The sequence below is a fragment of the Aythya marila genome, assembly GCF_965140915.1.
Source record: "Aythya marila genome assembly, chromosome: 2".
NCBI lineage: Eukaryota > Metazoa > Chordata > Aves > Anseriformes > Anatidae > Aythya > Aythya marila.
In genome coordinates, this window is record NC_139043.1 from 31400656 (window position 1) to 31420396 (window position 19741).

The 19741-nt window shown below is 39.7% G+C and overlaps 1 protein-coding gene across 1 annotated transcript; it reads right to left on the reverse strand.

Moving 5' to 3' along the window:
* Positions 1–190: 190 nt before the first annotated feature.
* AGR2 (anterior gradient 2, protein disulphide isomerase family member) lies at positions 191–5225 on the reverse strand. Its single transcript, XM_082752091.1, has 8 exons — positions 5195–5225; positions 3414–3551; positions 3105–3168; positions 2960–3012; positions 2277–2350; positions 1800–1863; positions 754–837; positions 191–503 (listed from the first exon to the last, which is right to left on the reverse strand). Exons 2-8 carry the CDS (start codon positions 3541–3543, stop codon positions 454–456), a joined length of 519 nt encoding a protein of 172 aa, XP_082608217.1. The 5' UTR covers positions 3544–3551; positions 5195–5225; the 3' UTR covers positions 191–453.
* Positions 5226–19741: the final 14516 nt, after the last annotated feature.

Below are 19741 nucleotides of genomic sequence, written 5' to 3' on the forward strand. Positions count from 1 at the left end.
AAGTAAATGGAGATAAAGTACACTGAGGAATAGAGCTTTGCTAGCTGCTGAAACGAGATAAAAAGCTGTTTTCTTTCCAAAGTGCTTAGATAAGAAAGTGCGAGGGGTGGTCTCAAGTAACACTGAGTTTACTCTAATATTAAGAGATAATAATAAGGTAAAATAAAAACAAAACAGAGCAATGTTTGTATGTAAACACTTGAAATGGATTTATTAAAAAAAAATCATTTGTACAGTTGAATCATACAGTATTCTGTATGCTTTAAATTAAAAGACTCCAGCCTTTAAAAATGCTGCCCAGTACAAAAGTGCTAACATGAAACTAGTGTTTGTGTATAAACCAGCACTATACATCACTAAACATCACCCTAAATAGTCTCTTCACCAGTGTCAATGAGTGGAGAAGAGATGGAAGATCAGACTTTCTGGTCTTTAGGGGCTTCCTTCTTCCCCTTACAGCTCAGTCTTCAGCAGCTTCAGCGCTTTCTGCATGTTTGAATACACTAGAAATGAAATTCATATGTTATTTTTTGTTGCAACTTTTTCACAAGAAAGTATTTTCAGTGTTTGTACAGCAAAGCATACCCGGGCAGGTTAACATGCAGAGGTAAGCCATGCGATACCCTTCGCAAACCTGCTCATAGCTTATGCTGGGGAACTGTCCCTCAACCAGCACTGACGGCAAGTGTGCCACATCTGGCTTTACTCCTTGCCAAGTGAAAAATGCGGCTGCTTTGAGAACACACTACTTACACAATGAAATATCAGAGGGCTCATATGCATAGAGACGGTTTGAGTATCTTCCAGTAATATCAGCTCTCACAGTCAGGGAAGGATCTGGAAAAAAAGGAGGAAAGTTGCAGAGCGCAGGATTAACCCTTGAGCAGAAAAAGGAAGCAAGCCTTTCTGCATTTCTGTTTGCTTCCTAAGTGTTTCTGCAAGACAAGTCTGCTCCCACTAACAGGTCATTGTTCTGCGGTTAACTGCAGCTCTGGTGTCAAGATGTGTTTGCAGGTTTGTTGGGGAGGCGATCGGTTTGATTCTGATCATTGCTGATCAGCCTGAGACCCTGTGTTGCTGCATAGCATGTAAATTAGCTCGGCCAGCTGAGGGTGCTTTCAGGCTACAAATATTAAGAAAGAAATAATGAAGGCAGTTGTTTTGGTCTGATGAAAATGGTCATCACGACCTAGATTTGTGCAGATATGCTAATGACATATGTATATAAGTATGTCAGGTTGTGTATCTCTTCTTGGAGAGGGAATACCTGTTTGCATGCATGGCCACTGATAAATCACCAAAATACAAATCCTTGTCAGGGATTGATGCAAAGTGCTGGAGCACAGAGCTATGGACTGGGCCTAGAAAACCAGCCCCCGGAACAGCAGGCATTACTGCTCTTCCTGTGATGTCTGAGATTGTGTCAGAGATGAAATCACAGAGGGAGGAATTCCACACCTATGGCACTGCTAACGGCACTGCTGGGGCTGCTTTGCATTTTAGTCCACTTTAGAGAGTGGCAGCTTCAGGGGTTAAGCATGGTGTGCTCCCTGATCTTCAGAGCCAGGCCAGAGGCAAGCTTTTCCTTTTCCATCTCTGCTCTTATCCTTGTACCCTGTGTGCACCTAGCCCTGAAACATGCTCTTGCTCAGCTATTGCTTTTTTTGGGGGGAGATTTTTCTTTTCTTATGTGCACCAAAACCAACATGAAATTCTATGTTTCTCATGGAATAAAATCCTGCTAATAAGCCTGAGGGTTTGAGATTCACGGCAGGGTCTTTGATCTGAGATGTACTCACCAATGAACAAAATCCGAGGGACGTACTGGCCATCAGGTGCCAGGTTCTTGTCTGTGGTTTCATACTTAAAGAAAACAGATGGGGTTTTCAGTCAAGATTGCAAGAGGGCGTGTTATGTGCTTCTGTCCTTTATACTCAGTGCTATTGAATACAAACTAAGCAATGCATTTCACACTTCCAGTAAATCCACTGCTTGGGTTACAACCTTTAACTAGCTAGAGCTCTATATTGCTCATATCATTTAATGATATTATTATATTAAACTTTAAATTCCTTTATATTTTGTCAGTTTGATATTTTAAGATGAAATATCTTTATTACTAAATCTATTACACTCCAGCACCGGCTGTTTTTCCTAGCCAATCATGGCTATAAAACTGCCTAGTTAGCTATAAAACTGCCTAGTTATAGCTAGAGAAGCCAAAATTGGAAATAAAACTTTGTTGCTTTCACTTGAAATGTAACTAGGAAACTTACCACGAGGTTCAGGAGAATGAATTTTTCAGCCAGTTTCTGTATTTCTTTATGTTCAGCAAAGACCTTTTTGAGTGCTAGAGTGAAAGCAATGAGAAATGATAGTTAATAAAAAATGCTTGTGAAATAGTCCTAGAAAAAAAAATAAATCAGAATAATCAAAATGAGAATTTCCAGTTTACAATTACAGCAAATAAAGACTTAAAGTTCATTTCACTGAAAGGTGATGAACTCAGCTTTATTCTGTGGAAACGAATGAGTGTAATGGTACAAAATGTCCCTTTTTGCTTCAGATAGTGCATCTTTCTCACAACTGTCTGCTCAAGTTTGAATTTGAGCATTTTGCCCTTTAAAACCCCTTTTCTCCTCTTGCAGCTTCTAACTCCAGTTCTCAGGGCATGGCCAATGCAGTGTGGAGATATATATAGGACCTCAACCTGGAATATCTGAAAGAATTTTAACCCTTGTACACAGCTGTTGAGGAATGCATGCCTCTTGCCATGTGGGTCAGCTCATGCCCGTGTATTTTCAGTGACATGCCCAATGCTCCCTGGTGCGTGTGCAGGCTGGCATTTGGCTACTGCTTCCCCAGCAAGCAGATTTTCATTTTTATTTTTTAAACTGCATCTATCTGAAACTGAAACCCAGATATTTTATTTTATTTTATTTCTGTGCAAAAGAATTACCTTGACTGTGTGGGCAGTCATCCAGGTGGTGGATAATCATCAGGGGTTTATTGCTGGGAAAGAAAATTCCTTGTTAGGGCTGGTGGGGTGCAGGGGAGGTGCTGGGGGACACCTCAGCACAGAGGGGCATGGAGGAGCTCGGTACCTGTGCTTGGAGCGGAAGAGGGCTTCCTCATACGTCTGTGTCCAGATGAGCTGGTCTCCCCAGCCTGCAAGGGAAAGACAGGAGGCATGTTACAGGCTGAGCTCATATCTGATCCCAGCCCTCCAGTGCCCAAGAGGGTTTTGGACAGACAAAGCTGGAGGGCTTTAAGACAGGAAAAAGGAGGGGGTAGAAAATACCAGAAAATATGTTTGCAGAATGGGTTGCAAGAAAATTAATTTCACAGAAAATTATAGGAATCAAAATTTTAGATTGTTTAAAGAAATAATTCATTCATTAATTTATGTTTACCTCTGGAGAGTGTCTGAGGCAGTTTGGGCTTAGTGTTAGTTTCCTTTGTATCCTTCTTGCCCACATCCTTGGCCAGAACACAGGAGATGGCAACGAGCAGCAGGAACACGGACACATAACTCTTCTCCATGGCTGCTCCTGGGACAGAGGAGAGAAACTACATTTTGTCATGCCTCCCAGGCTGCTGCTCTGAGGCATGCAGCAGATAAGCAGGTCAGGTGTGCAGCAGGGTGAGCCAGAGCCCAGCCTGGCTGCTCCAGGAAGGGGCCTGGGTTTGGGGGAATGTGCAGGAGAGGTGAAGTTTGCTTAGCAAGTTGTCATGAAGGACTTGGCAGTTTTCTGCTGCTGTGTTTGTGGTATTGAGCTGTGGTCCTCTTAAGATGAACATTTATGGGTCAGTTTCCCTCTGTTCTTTTTGCATGTGTTGAATTTGCTCAGTAAAACAACAGAGTTTTGGCCATTTCAAAAGTACTTTTAAGTACTCATTAATTCATGGTTATCTCTGGATCTCCCAGTCTTACAGTAAACGAGCAGTTTAGCAGCCCAGGGGCTGAAAAATTCACCTGTCTAGGCTCTTCCTCCATTTTGCAATAGGAGTGACTTGAAGGAGATGTAAAATTTTGAGCTAGGTATAATACTGATAGATTAACATAGATGCAGCTTAATGTTGTTGAAACTTCATATCCTGTCTTCTCCCTTAAAAGTACCATCTAATCCTGAAAAACAGTCAAATCTATAATAAAAAGAGTGGGGAAGAGATGCCTGGTGGAACAGTAAGAACTGAAATGCAGTTTGCTGGTTTAAGCAATGCAAAGCAGAGTGTTTTTTCTGACCCTGACCCTGGGGCATGGAGATGGAGATAAGACATGTCCAATGGGAAACTCCTCAGCATTTCAGCTGGGATGCTTTGTAAGGGGAGAAACACTTTAACAACACGACACTATTAAATTTCATTAAATTTAAATTCTCATTAATTTTCCTTCTGGAAAATGGAATACCAATATACTGGGTAAAGTAGGAAAACCTAAGATTTTCCAAAAACAATATGGAAAATTCAAAACATTAATGCAAAAACTATCACAGGCTGAGAGTTTTTAAAATTCAGACAATGAAAATTCTGGGAAAATAGAAGCATTTTTACAGGTAGGAACTGCAGGGAGAGGCAGTAGATGAATTTGCATCAGTGATATAGTGCTCTTAGCTACTGGGATGTCCAACAGACCTCAAGCATCCACACAGTTACTGTTTTAAGGACATCAAATATGATTTCACAAGAGACTGCTTGTCCTAAGAAAAGTCTCCTTGGCAAGGAAGAAAATTAAATGACGTTAGATTAAATGCAGTGGATTTTCAGGGCTGCCTTGAATTGCTTTGACTAGAACTGTATAGTGGAAGTAATGCTCATTTAAAAAAAAAAAAAAAAAAGAAAGAAAGAAAGAAAAAAAGAAAGTAATGTACAACCAGGAAGTCAAAGACCAGGAAAAGTTTACTCTATTGCTAGTGCAGAAAGACAAGCCAGAGAAACATTAAACCTGCTCTTTCAAAACTTCTCCTCAGTGTACACACTTGTACTAGGTCTTCAACCCACAAAAAACCCTTCCTTGTCCTGCTTCTTTTAACTTGCAAAGATGGCATTTCTCTACATATATTTCTTGTTAGCAAGCTGTACCAAACCATGCCTACATTGCTGCAGTCTTTTCTCTCCTCTGACTAGCTGCCACAGCTCTGGGCAGCCTGGGTGCTCCCGCTGGCAGCTCCCAGTGCCGCATGTGTTGCCTTACCTTGTTTGCTCTGCCCACTGGGGTGCGAAGGTGTTCCCAGTCCCACTGTGAACACCACGGCTCCTTCTGCCTATTTATGCACCTTTGCACACCCCAACCCCACCCACAAGCTGTGAATTTGAATACTACTTCTAAAGAGCTAAACTTTCCAGTTTTTTCCCCTACCAAAATGTTCTGGGTTAATTTTGCAATTAGTTAACATCTCGGTTTCCTGCCAAGCGCTGGGTATAAAGCTCAGAGATATTTCCAGAGATTTTTTGAACATTTAGGAAAGGTGATTTTAAAATGTTGGCAAAGGTCCAAGTCCAGGTAAGCTTAAGTCAAGACTTCTGATTTGCCTGAAGAGTGATTTGTCTTTTTTTGATTGGCTGGAAAGTGAACGTGGGTCACCGTTCTCTTATTTCTCTGAAAAAGAGTTAAATTGATGACTCAGAGTTTTAGGTGTTAATGAGATAATTAGTCGTGCACATTACACAGATATATATGTATACATACAGCTATAACACCATACAGAAAAAAATAATGAAGTCTGAAAGAAAGGTTATAAAGATCTCCACAGGAATGTATTTGGAAGCTAAAACAATGTGTTCATAAATTGAGGTCTAAATAAATATTTAAGTCAAATTTCATGTCTAATAAACTGTGTAGACATTTATTTTTAATTACACCATGAAAACCAACCATTTCAGTTTTCAGGTACGCGTATATTAGTGTAACAGAGTGTAACACTGAGGAAAACTGGCCCTTTCCTAGGTGGCTGAAAGGCCAGCCCTAGTACTGCACTGCCTGCCGGTGGTCCTTCCTCAGAGGTCAACGCAGGGAAACCAAAGTATGTTGTGTTTGGTGCATGCCTCATATATTTTATTGAGATTGGAATCACATTCACAGGCAGTGAGTACTTACCATTATTCAGCTGGGTAGGTGAATTCCGTCAGATATATGGATTTTCCGGTCTGAAATTCACAGAAATTCTGAATTCACTCTCTAATGGCTGTTAATGACACACATTTCTTCTGAATATATTTAAAAGAAAACAGTGCTTTGGATAACTTAAAAATACGTATTTTGTAAAGAACAATTAGGAAAATGAGGTGCAGAAACAAGATATTGAACTCAAACAAAGAACTAACTGCTTTTCCTTACAAAATACAGTAGTACCATGCTCTGCTCAGATGCTTGACTTATCAGAATGGCAAAACCAAAGCTCCCAGGGAGGCCAGTCATTGTAACTCCTATTTCCATGTGGTCTTTGTCATGTATAGCCTAATCAAGGAATGAAATAAGAGAGAGACTGCATGTGAATTCATGCTCCTGCTCCAGTACTTCTCTCTAAAGAGTCAGAGATGTGTTTTGTTAGCTTCAATATTGTGTATCCAAATCACATCCATACAGGTTTTCTTCTAAAACATACACCAAAATGAGTTTCCAAGATCAATATTAGGGTATTTGAGTATTCACTTTGGGCAATCAAGTTACATCTGTAATCCACCTCAATGTGGACATAGGAGTCAAAAGTTAGGTACCCATTTCTGATATCTTGGTTTTAGGCAATTCCTAATCGTAATTTAATATGTTCTTGCTGACTGTCTTCTCAGGTCACGCCTGGTAACATTTAAGTCTGAAGCAGAAGTTCTAGCTGTTCTCTTGTTAAGTGAAGAGATAATGAGCATGTAGGGTCCCACTCACACAGCTGGAGTGAAAATTAATTTTGTCTAAAAACACATTGCCCCAGGAGAACTTGGAATGAAGTAGGACTATCCTGGAAGTTTTTTATTCTTTTGCTGTAATGATCTGATAAGTATTTCTCTATATTTACTGATAATAGTTAAAATCTTTACAAAGCTAGTCACTGAATTTTTCCTTTCATTTTCATTCCTCTGGTCTGTGGGTACTTTCACTCATCATGTGGCACAGAAGTCATCTCTGTTTTGGTGACTGGTAATATAGCCCATTTAAAGGCATTTTCAGAAGCAGTTAATTTTTCCTTATGATTTGTAATAAGCTTTAGACTTCACAGAAGCACAGAAAATTCTGCCTTTTCTTATAGTTTCATAAAAAAAAAACAAACACATGCTTCTAAGTCTCATGATCTGCTGCTCAGAATTAAAAAAACAAAAAACAAAACAAAAAAAAAAACCACACACAAAAGAACTTTACACAGGAGGAATATAAGTAAAGAACAAAATGTAAAGTCAGACACATACTAGAAATACTCCGAGTCAAAGCCGGAAACTAGTGTATCTGGGAGTCAGTGAGCTTCCAGTGCTGCTAAAATAGTAGTATATTGTTAGACACTGTGATTGAAAGTCGAATACTTTCATTTGAGAACTTGTCAAACTTCTTTCATCAATGCTTTAATCACATGAACAGATTTTTTTTTTTTTTTTTCTCACCTGAAATCTACTTGGATGAAATTGGCCTGACAGTTTTTCAGGAAAAACTTTCACATTACATTTTAGGAACTCAGACACCTTTGACACCTATGGCAGATGCAGGTCTCATTCTCTCTCTATATATACACATTTTTTCCCTTGAAATATTTTAAACCTTTATATTTTACATTATAGTTACATGTTCTCTGGATTAGGATACAGCGTTATGATTAACATTTCCCATTATGTATGTCAATACTGTTTTGTTTTTTATTAACAGCCATTCATACTGGAGGAGGTAGCAGACCCCAGATATCTCACTTCCCAGCTTGGTATTTGCTCTGTTAAGCAAGAAAGTGCTTTTTTTCTCAAGTTGTTTCAGGGAACTTTGGTTAAAGACAGACTAGGAGGAACTTGGTATCTTCTAAGAAGTCCAGACACCTGAGTCTTGGAAAAACATGGTTCAACCAGTCTCCTTTTCAATTACTTTTGGTACAAAACTGCATTTCAACTGCATTTCAGCTGGGAACCCAAAACTTCAGCACATTTTTACTTCCGAACACTCAAAGCTGGTATCTGGAGTTCAGGTAAATGTCTGCTAAGAATTTGATGATTTGTCTTGACGGACGATGACTTCCCAAAATATATCAGCCTAACACATTCCCCTTTTTTGTTGTTGAATGAATTACTCTACTAACGTGGAGTACCTGCAGCTTATTGGTAACATTTTCAAAGAGGATAGCAAAGACATGGTTAGGATTTAAAATATTACATTCTTATAACTATCTGGCACTTTGTCCACCACTTTCAAACAAAAGAACAATCTGTCAGGATTCTGAGATGCCTGAAAACATTCTATTTGCAAATGCAAGTTTATAATACAAATCAACACTATTTGATAGAAATCAGCAGGCTGTAATGCAACCATGAACCATCCTTTACATAGCCTCAGATAACGATGGGGATTTGCCATGTGACCAGTTCCTATACTATACTCTATTTTGAGCTGTGAAATGCTGGAATGTCTGGAAGGCATTGCTGAATGATGTGTTTTAAAATCCATATGTCATTTGAACAGGTAAATACACCTGCTCTTGTATTGTTTAGTGTCCTTTTTCACAGTAGTAGGGAAGTTATCAAGATCTGTTACCAAGGAGTCTCAAGGTTTTCAGCATATGTGGGGCTTAATTGTTCACCTAGTATTTGGTAAGAGAAAGCCTGATTCTAATGACTCTTAGATTCAAATCTGAAGTGAAATTTTCAGTGAATTTTTTGGTAGGAGGGACTGGGAAGCTGGGGATGTACCTCAGGCTATGGAGAAGACAAGACTGTTTATTTAATCTTCATAATTAGGCTGGTTGGTTATGATTGGGAAGGCTTCATAGTTGAAATTCTTGTACTTAATTTTAAGTAAATGCATTTTAATTAATTTCAATAGTTATCTGTATTGTATTTAAAACATATGTATATGTATGTGTGTGTATATATATATATATATATGTACTCAAGTATTAAAGCCAATGACTCTTCCTCAGTCTGAGCAACTGATGTTTGATTTTCAGGATTGCTTGAAGTCTGTAAACCAAAAGTTTACTATTTTTACTGTTATCTATGAAGATGGTGGGAGGACTCTTGGGTTTTGAACAGCTTCGTTTTGTACCTGGTATCAGCTAGAGAGTTTTTAATTAACTCTTTTCTGTTATAAAACTTTCCTCCCCTGCTCCCTGGTTGATAAGCTCTGTTATGAATGAAGTAGCTTACCCACAGTGTCCATAATTCAGTGACTCTTCTTGAACTGCCATCTTCCTTTGATCTTTCTGTTTGCCTCCTTGTATTCATAGTTCTTATTTTGAATTTATGTTTGGTTACCTGTAGCCCAGACTGACACCATTCAGTTTTCTTAATGGCTTACCTCAAAGATCATTTTTATGAATGAGAATTTTTTTTCTTCTAGTCAATATTAGTGCCCTCTGCACCACTAAATGTGTCTGTATTTTTTCTCTGGAACACATCAGGTGCCAAACCCCATTCACAACTCAGCTGAAGGAAGGAAACAAGTTTCTCCTGCAATGGATGTAACCCTGCACCACTATGTACTCTGCTTTTCTAAAAGGGCCTGACAAGTGGCCACTGATACAATAAACAGAGATGAATTACACAGTGTAAGCTCTGATTCCCAAAATTGGTCCCTAAAGTGTTACAGAGAGGATTCTCTTTATTCTTACTAATTTACCTGAGTGCTTACAAAAATAAAATATTCCTTCCTTCCTTCCTTCCTTCCTTCCTTCCTTCCTTCCTTCCTTCCTTCCTTCCTTCCTTCCTTCCTTCCTTCCTTCCTTCCTTCCTTCTTCTTTTTTTTTTTTTTTCTTTTCAAAATGAGCAGTATCTTGTCTTCTCTAGAGTGCTATGTGTCTGTAGTGAAATTCCAGCTCAATCCACTGACACAACTCCTTTCTCAGCCCCACTATGTGTGCTAATCTCACATTATTAAATATTACTTTTGTGTTTAGGCCATTATCCTAATCAACGTTACCTCTGCAATGAAGCTTATTTGTTCTGCCAAGTTTCTCTCTGTTATTGGTGCCATTGGTCATTTTCTCCAGGCTGTGTAGGCTGTAGTGAGTTTGAGAGATTCATAGTGGACATCAGGAAAGTCATCTTCATGAGAATGGTAGCAGTGGCACAGGTTACACAGAGAGATGGAGGGACAGCTCTGCTGTCAGGTTTCCAAGAGATGGCTCTCAAAGTTTGAATCTTAATGTCATTAGTCAGTGGTCATGCAGAGGGATGAGGCTGGAAAGAGTACCTTCATCCTGTTTGTCATCCTGACCTTCAACTGTTTGACAGTTTATAACATGAACCTTGAAATAATGTAGGAGCCTGTTCCAGCTGGTTCATGCTATGAATTAGTTCTTAATGCAGATTGCTGAATGTGAAGGCTTCTCACTGTAATTCTTGTTGGCAAATATTGACATACTATACTTCCTTTAGTTACACAGTATCTTAATGACGTGTTATAGACCACTGGTTTGCCTTCCCATTGAGAAAAGTCATTCTGTCGCAGAATGAAACTGAAATGCCTGAAACTTCACATTTTCCTTATTTTTAAATTTATTTTTAGGTTGTCCATATGTATATACATTCTAGATTGCCTACATATCTATACTACACTGATTCTAGTTTCTGAAATAATTTCATATTTGCCAATACAACAGGAACATTAGGGACATATACCTTAAAAAGGTCTTAACCAAGGTCACCCTTAAAAATCCCTTTAGAACTACAAATCCTAATATATGTCAGGATTCTGTCATGTAATAGAATTCCTCCTCTTTTTGCACTCCCTCATTGTATGAGTATTGATTTTTCCTGGATTTTCACTATTCCTCATATCTAAATACTATTTACTGCAAAAATGGTTCATCTCACAGGGAAGAGAGTCTTTCCCTCAATTTCTTTAAAGAGTAGCTTTTTATTGCCAATAACCTAGCACACTTTATCAGTGCATTAACTTGACTATGTTTGTGCAGGATGCTGGCAAAGGAGCAGGATCAATGATGGGGACTTATCAAAGTTCATCCATCATGGAGGAACTGAGTCATTCCCTCAGACAGGGAACACATCAACATCAACACATCAACACATCACCACAGTGACCTTGGATGAGATACATCTGCCATAGCATCCCCATAGTAAAACTGGTAAGCTAAGGACTAAATAAGATGTGAGTGACATGGATCAAAACCTGGCTGAATTTCCAGGCTCAAAAGGTTCTGATCAGTAGCACAAAGTCCATCTGGAGGCCAATCACTAGCAGTGTACCCCAAGGGTCAATACTGGGGCCAATATCATTTAACATCTTCATTAATTGATTAAAAGAGTGCACCCTCAACAAGTCTGTGGGTGATACAAAGCTGGGAGGAGTGGCTGATAGACCACTGGTTGTGCTACCATGCAGAGGAACCTTGAGAGTTGGAGAAATGAGCCAACAGGAAAGTAATGAAGTTCAACAGAAGGCAAAACAATGTCTTGCACCTGGGGAGGCGCCAGTGAGTGCTGGGGTTCAAGTAAATGGAAAGTAGTCTTGCTAGAAATGAGCTAGGGGGTCCTGTTGGACAAGAACTTGGAATGGGCAACAATATGCCCTTGTAGGAAGGGCAACCAACAGCATCATGGGCTACATTAGGCAGAGCATTGCCATAAGGTCATGGAAGGTAAGGCCACATCTGGTGTTCTGCAGTGCTCCCTACTACAGGAGAGATATGGCCATAATGGGTCAAGTCAAGAAAATGGCCGTGGAGGTGGTAAATGGATGGAGCAACTGTTGTTTGAGAAGAGGCTGAGAGAGCTGCGATTGTTCAGCCTGGAGAAGAGAAGGCTTGGGGGTCTCTTATCAATGTATATAAATACACGATGGGGGAAGTAAAGAAGACAGACACAGTACCTTCTCACTGACATCAAGTGACAGAATGAGAGGAAATGGGCCCAAACTGAAATTCAGGAACTTGTAAGAGGTGGTTTTTTTTTTTTTTTTAACTGTGAGAATTATTGGGTACTGGAACAAATATTGCTGTGTTATCTCTAGCAGAATAGCTAGCTGTCTAATTAAGCAAATTAGAATAACTTAAGGGTACGTGTTCTTAAAGTCTTGTTTAAACGTTATGGCCTGGAAGTGGTAAGCACCCTCCCTCAGGCGGTAACGTTAAATAAGCACTATCAGTCATGGTGAGCTGATAGGAGTATGGGTGTTCCCACTCTCCTGCTGGCCCCGTTCCAGATGGTGTCATGAAGCTCTATCTCTGCATTCAAATGCAGTGAAATACATGCTGCTCCTCTAAAACTGTGTTTTTGTTGTAGCTTGCATAAACAACACTATCCTGAATCTTAGCTTGCCATGGTCAAACAGCTGAAATATGTTTCAGTTTTGCTTAGCCTAGATATTCAGAAAGTGGGAGAGAGCAGCCAAGTCTCATTTCTCCTCCCTCCCCATGAGGTCATTCTGGCAGCTGAGAATGGCTGAAATAGAAGTGAGCTTAGACGAAGCAGTCTCCTTCCAGCCAGCCGTTCTCTGCTGTACCACTGGGAGATTCTGTAAGACACAGGGAATTCCTTCATGGTTAAGTCACAGGTGCTCTGACCGACAATAAAGTTGGGTGGGAAAGATCGAGATGGGAGAGTGATCTGAAAGCAGAACACGTAAAGACTCAAGAAGAGTAATGTGTATGTAAAATTCCATGTACTAGAGATGCTATGTCAGTGGTCTGTTAGCAGCCACTTGTGCTTTTAACCTCTCTGAAAGGAAAATATTAAATACAGTGCTTTTATTTATTTATTTATTTATTTATTTTATGTTGAAAAACATAAAGCTGATGAACTTGGATTAGTTAAGTTTTCAGAGTCAAATTCAAGGCATTTATGAACTCCAGCAGGCCTGAGATTCAGTTCCTGTACTCTTCCTGCACACCATGCAGCTGCTGGCACTGCAGAGCAAACAGGCGGCTGGTGCAGGGCTGGCTGGCACCAGCAGCCCACTGCGCTCTGCAGGTGTCACCAGGCGGAAACAACCTGGGGATAACTGGGAGCACCCGCCTGCTTGCTGGCATGGGTGGGGGGATGTAAACCAACAGCACTGTAGGAATGTACGTGTCTCTGTATGCCTGGCCTTTGCTTGGTGTGGAGCTCTGCTGTTGCAGTGTCTGCTGCTTGGGTGGGTTGGCTAACAGTGCTGAGATCCAAGTTACTACTTCAATACAGAGTGCTGCTCTCTCCAATTCCTGTCAGTTTTAAAAATCAAATATTTTACTAAAAAAAAAAAAAAAAAGCTAAACAAATTGAAGGTAATGAATAGCTGACTCAGGTAAATGATGCCAGTTTCCTGGAGAGTAGCAAATCATCTAGGCTATGCTCTTCAGTAATGCACAATGATGTGGATACCGTGTGCTTCTGCTGACAGACCACAGACATGGGAGCCTGTAATGGGCTTTTTTTGTTTCCTCTCATCCTGATGGAGTGTCTGTGTGCATCAGTTCTCATTTGTAAACCAAAAATGATGAACATTATTTTCATTATAAGTTTATACGATGGAGGTAACTTTCACCTTTCTCATGTGATGATCAAATAACCTGCAAATAGTTGGTATGCTATACCTTCTGTTCTAGCTAGCTGTACTTTCTATTCTAAAATCCAGGAAGGAAAGCCCAGAGAAGTCATACAAAAGACTCAAATAACTTGCAGCTTTAGATGAGATTGATATGGGCACTTGAATATTGCAATGTTGTGCTTGTGTACATGAGAAGTCGTGCCCTATTTTTAGGAGTTGTGACCTCCAGCATGGTCTCCTGTAAAGAGAGACCTATCATAGAAGACAATTACAGTCTAATAGACTGTGTGTCCAACTAATGCCTCCACTGTTGTTTTGTTAAAGCTGTATGTTATACTCGGGTTTCTTCTTAATGTTGACCAATAAGATTGTAGCACCTGTATTTCCTTGCACACTTCCTGGTTGATGTGTGCAATATATCAGTGGTATGTGCAGGATCAGTCCCACTTTCCACTCTTGCTGTTGTTGCTGAGTCCCCCAAATAAGTAAATAACGTTATTGTAAATAAATGATTAACCAAAGTAGAGCTATCTGAAGAGCCTAAGAATTGATGTGAGCAGCAACAAGCTGCATCTTGAACTAGGAGACCATCCTTCTGATGACTGACACTGCTCTGCCTATGAAACTTAAGCCTGAATGCACTGCAATAATAGGAATTTTCCAACTGTCTCTGCAAGGCAATCAGATTGGTTTTGAAATAAAACCAGCTTATTTCTTCTGTTAAATACAGGAAATGGGAATGTAAATCTCCTAATGCCAGTAGCTATTACTCTTTAACTATTTCATTGCAGGCTGTAAGAATTTCTGGGAGTCTATATGTATGTGCTGGGACTGCTAGAGCCTGTGCTGTTGAAATGTGTTGTACTAAGTGCATTGTGAGGCGCTCAGAAGAGGCAGTGGAACCACGTGCCACATGTGCATGTGGTTAGCAGAGCTAGGGCCTAGATACTCAGACTTTTTAGTTCCTTATAATTCTGGAAATGAGAAAAAATAATTTAACAAATCTTTTCCAGATATCTGATATGTGCCTTGGAAGACTAAAGATATTTAAAGATGTTCAGGTTAAAGGTTGAAAGATGTTCATTAAATGGAAGTGTTAAATTCCCTAAAGTGTGGGGAAAATGAAACTGTTACTCTGTGTTCACAGGTAATTTAAATTGAAAGAAGGAATATTCCAGAGGCACCATTTTACTGCATGATCATAAAGGTTTCTTTCTGTTACTCATGTTGGAATGTCATTTTTACTAATTAAAAACAAAACAAAACAAAAACAAAAACAAAAACAAAACAAAAACAAAAACAAAAACAACAGGGAGATGCAAGCTTCCAGCTTCCCTGTGTGACTGTCTTCAATCTATCTTAAAGCAATTTCTAGAAAATACTACGTTAAAACAAAGCTTTGTTATTGACTACAGGTAAATTCCTTTTTATAAAGGAAACTTACATGTACACCTTGATGGTGTGTTTCAAGACTCTGAGTATAAAAATATCTCCATTTTTAAAGGTCAGCCCTTGTCAAGCCATCTCAAACTGAACACCTGTTGCTTTTCCTGACTATCGGCTGGTCTAGTAAAATAATTCACTTTCCCTTACAAACTGGTTTATAATTTTAAAATTTTCTTGATAAAATATTTTAAAGTGAAAGATACATCATGTCAGGAGCTGAATTCTGAAAAAAACACCTAGTCAGGTGCAAGAAAATACTGCACTAATTTTCAGTTTCACAGAATTCTGCCTGGTGAGTCTCACCCAGGACAACCTGCAGAGCTGGCGAGCAGGAATCTGGAATAACAGCAGCAGCCCTGGGTGTTGGCTCTCTGCTCTGTGGCACCATAGCAATTTGGGAGCGGCTTTGTTTAATTAATAATCAAAATACGCCACTTGCTGCCTTTAGTTTTGTTAGGGAAAAGGACAGAGAGCAGCTGTGGCTGGTCACAGTAATGAGGTTTAAGTGTTATGGGAGATGAGAGAGACCCTCTTCTGTTCATGAAAAATGGTATTGTCTTCCTTTGTCTTTATATATTTTATGAAGGATAGTATTTTGTTCTGAACACAGTGGACAGGACATCTTAATGCAGCACTCAGTTAGCAAATATGAGACATCTAAAAGTTAATGCTGAATTTATTGTGCTGGTTAAACAATAGCTTGCAGCTAAGTTATCCAGAGAATGTGACTGTAGTTTTTGCTAACAGGAATTGAATTGGATATAACAGTAAATGCAAATAAAAGCTCCACCCTGGATTTTTTTTTTTTTTGGTTATATCTTTCTCCACTTTTAAGATTGCATTATTCTCCAGTTCATGCTATACCAGTGTTAAAGATTTTCATGATGGACCCAGAAGCATTTCTTTCCTCATTAGCTGCATGTGCCAATGTTGATATTTTGAAAAATAAATGCATATTTGGGAGCTGTAATAAAATAATAACACTACTTCTATGTTTTAATGAGAATGCTCCCCCCTCTACCAAAGGCTTGTTAATAGCTACTGCACCATGTACATCTTCAAAATAACAGTGGAGTTGGATCTGGAGCATTTTCCTCCCTCCCTCCCTTCCTTCCTCCCTTCCTTCCTTCCTTCCTTCCTTCCTTCCTTCCTTCCTTCCTTCCTTCCTTCCTTCCTTCCTTCCTTCCTTCCTTCCTCCCTCCCTCCCTCCCTCCCTTCCTTCCTTCCTTCCTTCCTTCCTTCCTTCCTTCCTTCCTTCCTTCCTTCCTTCCTTCCTTCCTTCCTTCCTTCCTTCCTTCCTTCCATCTTTCATTTCATTCAGCCTTTTCCTGAGGGACAAAACTATGACTAAGGCAACCTTTTTGAATGGACAAACTGGAGATCTGGAGTGTTATTTGCTGTCAACAAATACTTTACAACTACTAATAAAAAAGATTCTAACAAATTTTCCCACAACTTACTTTACAATGCAAAGCTAGTTTGAAGCACAAGAGCAGTACCATGGTATTAATAAGTGTTTTGGAAAATGTTAATATTTGTGTGTCTATTATTTCAATTTTTGATCAAAGTGTAGATTTTTTTTCTGTTTCAGACTGTCATTTTGAAAAAAATCCATTTGGGAATGAAAAGTAAGACTTTTTCAAAATTTCTCATGCAAAAGAAATGAAAATTGTTTAGAAAATGTTATTATTTTGGCTTCCCTTCCCACAATGAAATTGTGTTCCAGAGCATGGCCTCTAACTTGTGGATATCTGGTAAGATCTGTAAGCATGAAGAATGCTTTAAATGAAGGCATGAATCAGTCACAAAGTCAGTGCTTTACAAAGGAGTTAACCAGGTAGGCGGTTTGATGAGAAATTGGCAGGATGAAATAGACTAAGTCATAAAATGATAATGAGCACAAAAAGAGGCACAAGCAATGGAATGGTGTAAGTAGTGCTTCACAGAAACACTTCTTCCACTCCTGGTAGAAAATAGGATAGTGGAATTTTTCCTGGAGTAAAACAGGGAGTTTAAGTGCTTCTTCAAGTGCAATGAGGCTTTTGAAAATATGAGAGCAAAATTTTCAAATTTTTGAAGTGGTGATTCATTTGAACTGGAACTCCAGAACAAAATATCAGGGATATTTGAGAAATTTTGGACTTAGGTACACAGCCCAGTTTTGCATCTGAGTCTTACTGTTGTTGAAGGTACCTAGGATTGTGTCACCTATGCCAGGGCTGCCAGAGCAGAGCAATGTACATGCACGCAGTGGTGAAGTAATCAGCAGGTCACAACACAGTGAGACTAATGTTTGAAAAAGCTGTCTTTTGTGTGGAAAATCTCAGCTTACATGGTATGATACACTGAGATATTTTAATCCCTGAAGGAATAAAATCAGCCTACTCAGCACTGAGGTTATGTTGGGAGATAGCAGAGATGAATGTACTGTCATTTTGATAGATAGAGTACATCTAGTTTATAATTACAGACGATCCATTAAGCACATAGCCAGGTGCCTCCATCCTACACTGTTCCTTACTCTCAGTCACAGAACTTACCATTTCATCTTGTGCAAGCTTTGCTATATTGCTGGACACCTCTTCAGGGTATGAGAAGAATTTCACTTCTTCCAGACCAGGTGTTAAGGTTAAACTAGCTGAGGTATGCCTGTGGGTCATGTGTAAGTGCTCAGCCTTGTACTGGTTCCTGGCCAGTTTCTGGGAACTGGCTTTGAGCTGAGGCACCAGCCTAGAGTGAGCGTCCCACACCCCAAATGACGTGCATGCATGATGATGCATGCATGTGTGATTACAGTTCTTGGTTTTAAGATAATGTGGCAAGGCAAGTTTTTTGTTACCTGCCTTAAATTTTTTAATTCACTCCCTCATTTTTCAATTTTTTTTTTTCATGGTTATACAGATGTCAAGATTTAATAACCTTTGAAACACCTAATGTAGACATCTAAGTCACGCACACGGTGAAGCATGTATGTGTTCAGGCATCCTGATACCGGACGTGCTGGCAGAAATGTCCTGGAACCACCTTCCTCGTAATTCCTGCTTTTAGCTCACTTGCAAAGCTAATTGGATAGAGTTTCTCAGTGTAAGCTGTAGCTTGGCTTCTGTTTCAGCTTGGTTTAATGACTAATCTCCTTCCAGTCTATATATGTTTAATCAGGAGGTGACCTAGGTCAGATAATATGTCTGCTGCAAATGTTCTACTTGCAGCATGTTTCATTAAACGATAGCAAATCTGTTCAGAATTCCTGCTATGCAGATCCCTTTCAAATCACTTTTACTGAAGGAGAGAATACGTGTTAGACTGTGAATGGCTGCCTCTCCATTTCTTATTTCCTTCCTGTTTTAAAGAGCAGTTTCAGGGCTACAGTATACCCATGCTATATATATCTGTGAAGGTTTCCGTTTCTCAAGCTGATGCTAATTTAAGTTTCAAAGAACTTCCTTCTGTATTAAGCAATTATTTATAGAATGCTTAGACTTAAATATTTTGTTCTAAATCTCAAGCCTGCCCTAAATCTTGTCCACTTTCATCACTGTCATTTTTCTGGTTTCTAATCAATGTCAATCTCTATGTATCATTAAAATCTGCTTTATAAATTTCAAATTTCTGTGTCTGTCTATCAAATCTACATTTTTTGTCATCTATCTGTGTATGACTGTACACACAAAGACGGTGCAGAAATGACATGGGGTCTTGCCAAAGCAGTGACACAGCAGGCCTCTTTCAGTTAATATTCAGAAATGGGAAATAAGCTTTCTTCATGGCCATTTCAAGCATTTCATATCCATTAAGATCATTTCTTGCTGTTGCAAAACTGAAAAGCCTCATGGGCTTTTCTGCTTGTTTTGTGCAGAGTGATGTCAATGCTACCCATCTGAGGTTTTTCATCATGGTCAACAACCAACATACAGCACTAACAACAAGTAGTGACACCAATAATCCTACCCTGGGGAAAACAAACAAACAAACAAACAAACAAGCCACATGAATACCTGCTCTCCTATGGGTGAATCTACTCCAAACCAACAAGCCATGCCTGGGGAGGGGGACTGTCAGATTGGAGGAATCTGCCCATTGACATGGCATGTGCTGTCTCCAGTGGGTATCAGGCCTCCCATGGCAGCACCTGGTGGAAGGTCCATGGCACGGCTGGTGGTTCAAGGAGATGGCTGCCTCTCCAGTGGCCCAGGGCTGAGCAGTGCCTCCTGCTGCTAAGGGGGCCCAGAAATGAGAGAGCATATTCTGCTAAACTGCTGCTCTGAGAGAAATCTAGGGAAGTTTTTCAAACAATAGCCTGCTCAACAAAGACCCTAAACATACCCATGTAGGGAAAAGCTGTCATTCTGACCCTGGCTATTTTTTCTTTACTTTCTGCTTATTGCAAATGAATATGATGCCTTTCCCCCCCTCTAATATTATGGGCTTGGAAGGAGCATAAGAAACAGAATATCCTGTCAAATAAAATGACAGGGAACGGTTGCTGAATGCTTGATCACTCTTATCATATTGTTTACAGGCTCCTTTTGCATTGTAAAGGCTCAGGAAGACCTTTGGTCCCTAACCTGGTCATGTTAAGTTCATTGCTGAGGGTGAGGCCCTGCTGCACGCTCAGTGGAGTTATTGTGT

Excerpts from the sequence above, each read along its gene's own strand:
- AGR2 (XM_082752091.1), bottom strand. The coding sequence starts at position 3,543 with ATGGAGAAGAGTTATGTGTCCGTGTTCCTGCTGCTCGTTGCCATCTCC. Across the intron at positions 2,351-2,959 it reads TGACTGCCCACACAGTCAAG|CACTCAAAAAGGTCTTTGCT; the intron begins GTAATTCTTTTG and ends CTTTCACTCTAG. Across the intron at positions 504-753 it reads GCCCTCTGATATTTCATTGT|TGTATTCAAACATGCAGAAA; the intron begins GTAAGTAGTGTG and ends TTTCATTTCTAG.